The 12,287-nt window shown below is 45.0% G+C and overlaps 1 protein-coding gene across 1 annotated transcript; it reads left to right on the top strand.

Moving 5' to 3' along the window:
* Positions 1–356: 356 nt before the first annotated feature.
* Positions 357–9,263, top strand: LOC138777124 (DNA-directed RNA polymerase II subunit RPB4). Its single transcript, XM_069956232.1, has 4 exons — positions 357–520; positions 5,915–6,095; positions 7,170–7,265; positions 9,048–9,263. The coding sequence occupies exons 1-4, from the start codon at positions 448–450 to the stop codon at positions 9,124–9,126; spliced, it is 429 nt and encodes a 142-aa protein (XP_069812333.1). The 5' UTR covers positions 357–447; the 3' UTR covers positions 9,127–9,263.
* The last annotated feature ends 3,024 nt before the right edge of the window (positions 9,264–12,287 follow it).

The following is a 12,287-nucleotide window of genomic DNA, read 5'->3' as shown; positions in this document are numbered from 1 at the left end:
ATATTATATGGTGCCTTTAATGTGAGGTGGGGATCTTTGTGAAGTAAACCTTATGCTGAATTATACAGCAGAAATACAGCAGAGAGGACATGATATTGGGAAACACCTTCCAGTACAGAGCATATGTGCTAGCTGATCATAGCACTGCTGCAGAAACTCTTTGCAAGCAGGCCTGTCAATCACCTGATAAATACTAATGAAGTGCAAAATGGGCAATACATAAGGGAAACCTCTTCCATGTGTAATTGGCTAGGGGGACTTACAACTAAAAAACAGAGCTGGTCACATGAGCATGACGTCATCACAGGTCCTTTCCGTGCCTGGGATTCAGCCTGGATCATGGAGATCAGAGAACAGACTAGAGCGCCGTCACTACACGTTTGCCGCAAGTACATCGTAGCTCTATGATACTTCCGCTTCCGGTTTCGTTATTGGAGAGAATCAACGATGGCAGCCGGTGGTGCGGAGGTGCGGACGGGGGATGTGGAGGAGGACGCCTCTCAGTTACTCTTCCCCAAAGGTAAGACGCTGGTCCCGGAACGGCTGTACCGGGGTGGAGGATACAGGGCAGCGGCCAAGCCAATGTAGTAGTGTGCGGCAGCTCCTCAGCGTCCACCGTCATGGGGGCATTATGGCGCGCACAGCCGGTCCGCTGCGGCTCTGGGCATTCCCATTGTCCATAGAAGCCAGGCTGATAGAGACGATTATTGCCGCGTACATTTCCTGTGTGTATTATGTCACTGATACACGTACTGAAGCACAGGTACTAGGCAGTGTGAGGCCGGTCTACGAGGCTGAAGTTGGTTTCTTATTCGGCCAGTTTCTTATTCGGGGCTGAAGTTGGTTTCTTATTCGGCAGTTTCCTATTCAGAGGATTTTTTTTTCCTGTTTTAGCTATTATTCTTACAGAGAATGTATAATATTCATACCCTACCGTAAGTGAGGGGCCCTTAGGGGACCGGTGATAAAAATGGCCAAAAGGAGCCCAAGGTTGGCATAAAAATGGGCATCAAAGTAAAAACACAAATTATGATTTATGGTGCGTTCACACCTACAGGATCTGCAGCTGATTTTCTGCAGCAGATTTCAGTTAAATAACTGAACACAGCATCAGATTTGATGCTGTGTTCAGTTATTTAACTGAAATCTGCTGCAGAAAATCAGCTGCAGATCCTGTAGGTGTGAACGCACCCTTAAAAATAAAATTGACTTTGGGCCACTGATCTCACACTGATAATACACAGAGAGGGATGCCCCGCATCACACTGATAATACACAGAGAGGGATGCCCCGCATCACACTGATAATACACAGAGAGGGATGCCCCGCATCACACTGATAATACACAGAGAGGGATGCCCCGCATCACACTGATAATACACAGAGAGGGATGCCCCGCATCACACTGATAATACACAGAGAGGGATGCCCCGCATCACACTGATAATACACAGAGAGGGATGCCCCGCATCACACTGATAATACACAGAGAGGGATGCCCCGCATCACACTGATAATACACAGAGAGGGATGCCCCGCATCACACTGATAATACACAGAGAGGGATGCCCCGCATCACACTGATAATACACAGAGAGGGATGCCCCGCATCACACTGATAATACACAGAGAGGGATGCCCCGCATCACACTGATAATACACAGAGAGGGATGCCCCGCATCACACTGATAATACACAGAGAGGGATGCCCCGCATCACACTGATAATACACAGAGAGGGATGCCCCGCATCACACTGATAATACACAGAGAGGGATGCCCCGCATCACACTGATAATACACAGAGAGGGATGCCCCGCATCACACTGATAATACACAGAGAGGGATGCCCCGCATCACACTGATAATACACAGAGAGGGATGCCCCGCATCACACTGATAATACACAGAGAGGGATGCCCCGCATCACACTGATAATACACAGAGAGGGATGCCCCGCATCACACTGATAATACACAGAGAGGGATGCCCCGCATCACACTGATATACACAGAGAGGGATGCCCCGCATCACACTGATAATACACAGAGAGGGATGCCCCGCATCACACTGATAATACACAGAGAGGATGCCCCGCATCACACTGATAATACACAGAGAGGGATGCCCCGCATCACACTGATAATACACAGAGAGGGATGCCCCGCATCACACTGATAATACACAGAGAGGGATGCCCCGCATCACACTGATAATACACAGAGAGGGATGCCCGCATCACACTGATAATACACAGAGAGGGATGCCCCGCATCACACTGATAATACACAGAGAGGGATGCCCCGCATCACACTGATAATACACAGAGAGGGATGCCCCGCATCACACTGATAATACACAGAGAGGGATGCCCCGCATCACACTGATAATACACAGAGAGGGATGCCCCGCATCACACTGATAATACACAGAGAGGGATGCCCCGCATCACACTGATAATACACAGAGAGGGATGCCCCGCATCACACTGATAATACACAGAGAGGGATGCCCCGCATCACACTGATAATACACAGAGAGGGATGCCCCGCATCACACTGATAATACACAGAGAGGGATGCCCCGCATCACACTGATAATACACAGAGAGGGATGCCCCGCATCACACTGATAATACACAGAGAGGGATGCCCCGCATCACACTGATAATACACAGAGAGGGATGCCCCGCATCACACTGATAATACACAGAGAGGGATGCCCCGCATCACATCCAAGAGAGTCCAGCCTGGCCCAAAGTGGTTCTGGGTATAAAACTGGCATCAAAGTGGGCACATAGGCATTTTCCCTAATTTGAATAAGTAACAGCTGTTTTCAAAGGGTTAATGAGTTTGGGCCACTGATCTCACACTGATAATACACAGAGAGTGGCTCCAGTTTTTATAATGGTCTGTATGTACAATGGAGCAAATGCCAAACTGCACCACAACGGCATCGAGGATGAAGATAAGAGACATCCCTTCATCCATGGCGTCTCCGCTGCAATAGGGACATATCAGCGGGTTAGATTACTCCCACCTCCAGGTTGTTCCCCTTAAGGCCAGTTTACACGGAGTAAAATCGGTGAATTTGGCAACGGAACTCTCCCAGTTCCGTTGCCAAATTCCACCGATTTTACTCTCTGTGTATTATCTGTGTGAGATCAGTGGCCCAAACTCATTTAACCCTTTGAAAACACCTGTTACTTATTCAAATTAGGGAAAATGCCTATGTGCCCACTTTGATGCCAGTTTTTATACCCAGAACCACTTTGGGCCAGGCTGGACTCTCTTGGATGTGATGCGGGGCATCCCTCTCTTGTGTGTACGTTGTGTGAGATCAGTGGCCCAAACTCATTTAACCATTTAAAAACACCTGTTCCTTATTCAAATTAGGAAATAATGCCAATCTGCCCACTTTGATGCCAGTTTTTACACCCAGAACCACTTTGGGCCAGGCTGGACTCTCTTGGATGTGATGCGGGGCATCCCTCTCTGTGTATTATCAGGGTGAGATCAGTGGCCCAAAGTCAATTTTATTTTAAATCATAATTTTGTGTTTTTACTTTGATGCCCATTTTTATGCCAACCTTGGGGTCCTTTTGGCCATTTTTATCACCGGGCCCCCTCACTTACGGTAGGGTATGAATATTATACATTTCTGTAAGAATAATAGCTAAAACAGGAAAAAGAAAAATCCTCTGAATAGGAAACTGGCCGAATAAGAAACCAACTTCAGCCCCGAATAAGAAACTGGCCGAATAAGAAACCAACTTCAGCCTCGTGGCCGGTCAGAGATGGCAACACAGAGCACATTGTCAGACTGGAAAGAATACATCACTTCCTGCAGGACATACAGCAACTGATAAGTACTGAAAGGCTAGAAATTTTTAAATAAACTGATTGTAATAAATATGTATAACTTGATGGTAAGTTGATTTGAATTTTTTCTTTCGTCGTAGTACTCCTTTAACCAAGGTGTGTAAGTGCATGTATTTCTGTGTGGTGCTCATATTCGGTACTGAGTAACTTGAGACATTTTAAATATTTTTTTTTTCCATTTTGCATCATTCACATTTCCTTAACATGTTAAAGCGATTGTACCATCAGGTACACCATTTTGTACATCAATAGACCTATTCCCAGGCAGTGGCCTGACTTGAAGCACTGAAGGTAGGCCTGCTCGCCCCCTAGTGTGATGATCTGCCCTCCCCTCTGTGATGCGGCTTCATTAGAATCTATGGAGCTGCGTCACAGAGGGAAGGGGCTTCGTCACACTGGGGCCGGGAGGCCCCCTCCAGTGCTTCAAGCTTGATGGTACATTTGCTTTAAAGGAGAACTCCGGCCAAAATTAATTTTTGATATGTTGTTACTTATGAAAAGTTATACAAATTTCTAATGTACATTAATTATATAGGGCTATTTCCCTTAATTTAGTAGATCAGGAAGTGTTAGAATTCTCTCAGATTCAGTGACGTCACGACCAAAGGTGTAATTCCTATGGAGTGTCCAGCAGGGGGCGCTCTATATATAGAAGTCTATGGGACTTTATTGTGTCTATAGATGTCAATGTAATGTAATGTAGTGTAGTGTACAGTATGCTTTATTGAATGAATACATCTATGGAATACTTTGGGGAGCAAGGGTACTTGCTCCCAAAGTATTGCATAAATGTATTTATTCAATATATTAGGATATCACAGTAAGCCCACTGACCTGCCGCATTCCCGCCGCCCACCGATCAGCCGCATTCTCGTAGATCCGGATTATATACACTGAACTACAGCTCCCATCATCTGCTTATAGTATGAGCAGGTGTTGGGAGCTCCTTTAACTTTGTAAGTTAACTTCTCCTTTAACTTTGTAATTTACATAATTCCATGACTTTTCTTCTAAGGGTGCATTCAGACTACGTAATCCGTGCGGAGAACATCCTGTGGATTTCGCCGCTCGCCCTTGTTCCCTCCCGCTTGACTCTCCGCCTGTGCCATAGACTCCATTCTATGCTTAGGCAATTCTTTGCTTGTTAATTCTTTGAGCCGACAGCGGAATCTGCCCGAGCATAGACTGGAATTTATGGCAAGGGCGAGCGCCTGAATCCACGGTATGTTCTCCGCACGGATTCTGCAGTATGGATGCACCCTGACGGTGCGTGCACGCTACGGAATTCCAGCGTATGACCCGCGGCGGATTCCGTCGATCGTACCCGAACACGGCGGCGCGCACCTCTGCCCGTGCCATAAACACTTTTCTGTCCACGGGCGGATTCAGCGGAATGCTGCCCTGTTCGGGTACGAGCGACTGACTCCGCCGCGGGTCATACGCGGGAATTCCATTGTGTGCACGCACCCTTAGGCCCCGTTCCCACTGAGCAAAGGTAGCGGAATTCCGCTACGGAATTGTCCGCCGCGGAATGCCGTTAGCCTCCCGCTCATAATGGGAGTCTATGGGAGGTGCGCGCTCCTGCTCTGTACGCGCTGAAGAATGAACATGTTCATTCTTCAGCACGGACAGGGCAGGAGCGCGCGCCTCCCATAGACTCCCATTATGAGCGGGAGGCTAACGGCATTCCGCGGCGGACAATTCCGTCGCAGAATTCCGTTACCTTTGCTCAGTGGGAACGGGGCCTTAGGGGGAGATTTATCAAACATGGTGTAACTGGCTCAGTTGCCCCTGGCAACCAATCAGATTCCACCTTTCATTTTCTAAAGAGTCTGTGAGGAATGAAAGGTGGAATCTGATTGGTTGCTAGGGGCAACTGGGCCAGTTTCACTTTACACCATGTTGATAAATCTCTCCCATTGTGTTGAAATAACTGATAAGAGGTTGCAACACAAAGCATATGAGAAGGTGGCAGTACGTTTCATCTATTTATTTTTTTACACCATTTGACCATTGAACATATTTCTTGCGCAGAGTTTGAGAGTGCAGAGACGTTGCTCAATTCTGAGGTGCACATGTTGCTGGAGCACAGAAAACAGCAGAATGAAAGTGCAGAAGAGGAGCAGGAGTTATCTGAAGTCTTCATGAAGACGCTCAACTACACAGCCCGCTTCAGCCGATTCAAGAACAGAGAAACCATTGCCAGTGTCAGAAGGTAACCCTATCACTAGAAATATACCATATACTGTAATGGCTATATACCATCCTATAGGAGTTGTACTTTTCTGAGCTGTCCCATACACTGTTCCTGCACACATACATTCAGATCTCTTTAGTACATCTAGTGTTATATGCTGTGATTCACATGTGCAGAAAGCTTTCAAAGTGGCCAGAATGTTTACATGAGGTTGAAGGGACTGAGGATGCTAAACACCTCTACAGGGCAGCGATGGCACCAGACTTTTCACCCCCTTTTTTTGACTCTGATATTCAGCATGGTCAATCCTATTCAGTAGAAAATGGTCATTTATACAGGGAAGATTTCTGACTGGCTGTACCCAACAGATATAGAAGTAGGTATATAAGACTGGAAACATAATTAGCATAGCATAGCATTTTTCTGCTGTTTGTCTGCATTTTGTAGGCAAACTCTAGCACATACTCTATAAAAGATATCTATCATTTAAACAAACTTTTGACATGGCGTGAGAAGTTTATATCGGTCAAGGTCCAGGTGCTGAGAAGCCTGCCGATTGTTAGAATAAAGCGGCAGGAGTGCGTGCTCTGCCTCCTCTTCTCTGTTTCACTGCTTAAGTAGCAGTTGATGGAATTATAATGGAGCTCTATGGGACTTGCGGAGATTGCTGTACTGGAAGTTCCATAGGGCTCCATTATAATTCTGTCTATAACCCTAAATTCTGGAAACCTTGAGGATCATCCAGTACATGACTGCAAATGTTTTTCGTTTCTATTTTCGTAGCCTACTGTATTAAAGTTTTAACACAGAATGATGCAAACTATATATGTTTATAGCTACATGGCAAAATTTTTGCTGATAAATACTTAGTACAAAGTAGAAGAATGCATCTCTTTAGTTAATGCGATTTATTGTGCCATCTTGAATACATGTTGAGATGTTTCGCCTCTTACAAACCTCATTGTGAGCTTTCCTCAAGCATGTGCAAAAGTAAATGAAACGCCATTTATGCTTGTATTATGTTGATGCATGTCCTGAACATGGCGTCGTATTATGGAGCAGTAGACTAACAAATATCATGTCTTTTCACAGCCTGCTCTTACAGAAGAAGCTCCACAGGTTTGAGTTGGCCTGTTTAGCTAACTTGTGTCCAGAAACTGCAGATGAAGCCAAAGCTTTAATTCCAAGGTATGTGACAGTCTGGTTTTAGGATTCCTTAGTGACTTGACCATGCTGTGTTTATGGATTCCATTTTTACACTTTGTGCTGGCAACAAAAATGTTATCTTTTTTCTGAAAAAAAATAATCTTATTAGGCTATGGTAGTAAGAACTTAAAATGCCATTTACATATAGAGGTTAAAGGAGTTGTCCAGTTTAGAAAACCTCCTTTCATATACACTACACTATTAGTCAACTGTGAATTAATTTAATGGGGTGTTTCTACTTGAGATCCTAAGTTCTTGGCCACAGTGGACAGCAGGACATACCCACCCTGCCCTGCATTACACTTACGTAATGACCTTTGATATGAGTGGGTACTGTGTATAGCAGGGGTGGGGAACCTTTTCCATTTCGAGGTCCGGTCGGGCATTAATAAAATCATTCGAGGGCCGCATACTGTACGCGGCAGTTAGTAGCGTGTTTGCAGCACCCGGGGCAAGGCAAAGTATTGTTCCCCTAGTGCCCTGCTATTGTAGTTAACCCCCCCAGTGCCTGTCCCTTGTAGTCTGGTTAACCCCCCAGTCATGTCCCTGGTAGCCTAGTTAACCCCCCCCAGAGTCATGTCCCTGGTAGCCTAGTTAACCCCCATCAGCCATGTCCCTGGTAGCCTAGTTAACCCTCATCAGCCATGTCCCTGTTGCCTAGTTAACCCCCATAAGTCATGTCCCTGGTAGCCTAGTTAACCCCCAAATAAAAAAAAAAACAAAAAACATCCCACTCACCTTTCCTCCTCTCCCACGCTGTCCAGGTCGTCTTCTCCTGCAGGCGGCTTGCGATGAAATGACATCATCGCACGCGGCCCGCAGGAGACGGAAGACGTGCGCCGCTCTAGTAGGGAAGGAGCCAGCACACACAGCATCCTCCTGGCAGCTGTCACAGACACCGGAGGATGCTGTGTGCGCTGGCTCCTTCCCCTCCAGTGCGGCGCATGTCACAGGGGAGCCGCGGGCTGCATCGGGAGGTCTCGGGCCGGATGCCGCCCGCGGGCCGGAGGTTCCCCACCCCTGGTGTATAGCCTTATTTCCCCTGTGGTGGCACTGCAGAGAAATTGAACACCTTCCCTACAGATAGCAGCTAATTGCTGGGTGTTCCAGCATGGGGAGCGCTTAAAACACTCACAGGGTTCTTTGAAGATAAATTGATCAAAAGGCAGTAAAACCCATCAAATCATTTAATTGAAAATTGAATGTGAGGTTTGCTACTTCATCAGAACATAGCCTTAGGACCCTATTACACCAACAGATGTTGTGACAGATTTTTGCAGCCAAAGCCAGAAATGGATATAAACAGATAATTGGTCATAACAGAAAGACTGAGATTTCTCCTCTTTTCATATCCATTCCTGGCTTTGGCTGTAAAAATCTGTCAGATATCTGTTGGTGTGATAGGACCCTTAATTCAACACTTCATTCTGCTCTTTCCTGTTATAACTGTCAAGGTTAAATGGGTTATCCAGGATTAGAAAAACATAACTACTTCCTACCAACAACATCACCACTCTTGTCCTCGGGTTGTGTGGGAAATTACACTCAAGAGTTGTGCTGGGTCCCCCCCCCCCCCTTTTAGTACTTGATAACTACTTTAAGACTATGTACTAGAGCATCCTCATGATTTGGAACATCAGTGATCAGCCTAGGATCAGGTCTACCAGGAGATCCCCATCAACTGTATATTATCTGATGCTAATTCTTCTGTTAAACTACAATAATCCAACCTTTTGCTTATGCTGCATTTCTTATTTCCTCCAGCCTTGAAGGCCGTTTTGAAGAAGAGGAGCTCCAGCAAATATTAGATGACATCCAGACAAAGAGAAGTTTTCAGTACTGAAGAACAATTCATCTTTCTCCATGTTCACAGCCCCCACCAGTGCCATTGTGCAGATGTCATCTCCAGCAGAGACTCTTTCCCCCCCGTGTATCTTATTTTCCATAGTGTTCATCCTTTAATAAATATTTTTTAACAAATATTTTTTGTAATGCTGAATTATATCAGCAATTCCCTACATGCTCCTTTAACCATTGCAGTCCTGGTAGTGAACCATGAAGTTGTTCTCTTCTGAATTTGTATACTGTGTAAATTTATTTTAGGTGAGGAGGAAAGCATGTAGATTTTTTTTCTGTACATAAATATGAATTGTTTGTGATGCTTTTTAAGATAAAAAAATGAAAATTTGCTAATGTTATCTGGGGTGAGATGACCTTGCATTGCGGTAACTTTAGAGGATCAATAAAATTATGATGCAAAAAAATGACACAGTACAGTGTCTGGTAGAGCAGCACTCAAGTCAATAGTCTGAGCTGCAATACCAGCCCATGGACAATGACAACACTTGGAGCATGCTAATGCCTTCTACACTTACAAATGAATAGTTGAGTGTTATCCAGCGTTTGGCTATGTTGGCACACAGTATTTTTTGCTCAGTATTTTGGTACTAATATTGCAGCCAAAACCAGGTTGATTAAAAACACAGGCTGTGTTCACACACTGTTGAAATTTAGTGGATGGCTGTCATTTAATGGCAAATAATTGGCGTTGTTTTAAAACATTGGTCTTCGTTATGAAATGACGGCCATCCACTACATTTGAACAGTGTGTGAAGATGGCCTATCTGTGTTTTCAATCCACTCTTGGTTTTGGTTGCAATTAGAGGACCAAATACTGAGCAAAAATACTGTGTGAGAACCTAGCCTTAAAAACATGGCTGCTTTCTTCAAGAGACAACACGACTCTTGTGACACTGTCTCTGAAAGAAAGTGGCCATATTTTTCTACTGCTGGATAATCCCTTTAAGTAATTGTTTAGTTGTTCAGCTATCATTTTTTAAAGGAAAATGTAAAATCCAGTGTCAGCAGGGGGTAGGAATAAAAGCTGTGCTCACCCATGCCAGAGCAGCATTACCAGCTCACTGTTGGCCTCCAGTCTCCTGTTTTCTCTTGGAATCCTGCATTCTGAGCCGGGACATGGTGCTGCAGGAGGCTGGTGGGGGTCTGTCAGTGTTTATACCACTTTCACTCACTGAAGTCTGCCTTCGGTGCTTGCAGACAGGTGTTAGTTGTAACGTACAGCTGACGCTCACTGTATATAGGGCAGGTTCAACTCCTGAGCCTGCTACATATGCGACAACGGCCGGCCGATGTAAAAAAGGCAATGAGAGTATTGTCTACTTAATTACTATTTGGACTGAAAAGAAGAACACAATCCACTTTTAGATTCAACCCTGAGACTGCAGTGGCAGTTTAAAAAAAAAAAAAAAAAAAAAAAAAAAAAAAAAAGCTGTGTACAACAGCAACGTAATAGCTCATACACATTGTTAACTCCAAACATACAGCAGTAATAAAAAAAAAAAAAAAAGTACTTTGTTGGTATACTGAGATCTTAGCGATAAAGTATGCTGATAAATACAATGAAACATCCAAGGTAGGCTCATTGACTTCTGCTGACAATGTTTAGTACATTTGCCAAATGTATACTGTTTTTGGGACTCAAAAGTATTCTGCTCTTTAGTCCTGCAAAAAAGGATACGTTAGGTAAAATAAATTTAGTAAGTCTGCTGTGGTATGTATGAACAAACCTTTTCTGGTATTCTGATGTATACCAGCAACGTACAGGCTCTGTGATGTGCTTCCAATCTACCCAGTGAGAATTGATAAGAATTGTTTGCTTATCTATATCATAAAAATCAAAGTCTGTCTGTCTGTCCTTCTGTCTGTCTGTCCTCTATAGACTTCCAAACGCCTTGAACCGTTGACCCCAAATTTGGCACACAGATACATTGGGTGCCCGGGAAGGTTATTGCGAAGGTCCCGTCCCCGCCAGATGTACAGGAGGGGAGGGGGAGGGGAAAGAGAGGCGCCCCATAGAGATGAATGGGAAAATCTCACTGCAAACACAGGTGATATAATTAGCTGCAGCAGACACGGCAGTTGGAGCCTTAGCAACCAATAGGATTACTGCTTTCATTTTCACAGGGAGCAATGGTTGCTAGGGAAGCTGCCTCACAACATCCACAGTAATAACTGGTAGACCCCCCTACTCCATCTATACAGTACAGGTATATACAGGACCCCCTACTCTATGTATACAGCACATGTATATACAGGACCCCCTACTCCATCTATACAGTACATGTATATACAGGACCCCCTACTCCATCTATACAGTACATGTATATACAGGACCCCCTACTCCATCTATACAGTACATGTATATACAGGACCCCCTACTCCATCTATACAGTACATGTATATACAGGACCCCCTACTCCATCTATACAGTACATGTATATACAGGACCCCCTACTCCATCTATACCCATCTATACAATACATGTATATACAGGACCCCCTACTCCATCTATACCCATCTATACAATACATGTATATACAGGACCCCCTACTCCATCTATACAGTACATGTATATACAGTACCCCCTACTCCATCTATACAGTACATGTATATACAGGGCACAACAGGTATACCAAACTGTGACTGGGTAACACTGCTACACCAGACCTGACCAATACCGCCATACTGTGACTGGATAACACTGCCAGACCTGACCAATACCGCCATACTGTGCTGGATAACAATGTCATACCAGACCTGACCAATACCGCCATACTGTGACTGGGTAACACCGCCACACCAGACCTGACCAATACCGCCATACTGTGGACTGGGATAACACTGCCACGCCAGACCTGACCAATACCGCCATACTGTGACTGGATAACACTACCATACCAGACCTGACCAATACCGCCATACTGTGACTGGATAACACTGTCATACTAGACCTGACCAATACCGCCATACTGTGACTGGATAACACTGTCATATAAGACCTGACCAATACCGCCATACTGTGAATGGATAACACCGCCACACCAGACCTGACCAATACCGCTATACTGTGCTGGATAACACTGTCATACCAGACCTGACCAATACCGCCATACTGTGACTGGATAACACTGCCATACCAGATCT

The sequence above is a fragment of the Dendropsophus ebraccatus genome, unplaced genomic scaffold (assembly GCF_027789765.1).
Source record: "Dendropsophus ebraccatus isolate aDenEbr1 unplaced genomic scaffold, aDenEbr1.pat pat_scaffold_505_ctg1, whole genome shotgun sequence".
Taxonomy (NCBI): Eukaryota; Metazoa; Chordata; class Amphibia; order Anura; family Hylidae; genus Dendropsophus; species Dendropsophus ebraccatus.
Note: the sequence above shows the minus strand (reverse complement) of the source record. Positions and strands in the feature narration are given on the sequence as shown.

Coding starts and splice junctions, on each gene's coding strand:
- LOC138777124 (XM_069956232.1), top strand. CDS start 448: ATGGCAGCCGGTGGTGCGGAGGTGCGGACGGGGGATGTGGAGGAGGAC. Junction 6,096..7,169: donor ACCATTGCCAGTGTCAGAAG/GTAACCCTATCA, acceptor GTCTTTTCACAG/CCTGCTCTTACAGAAGAAGC. Junction 7,266..9,047: donor GCCAAAGCTTTAATTCCAAG/GTATGTGACAGT, acceptor TATTTCCTCCAG/CCTTGAAGGCCGTTTTGAAG.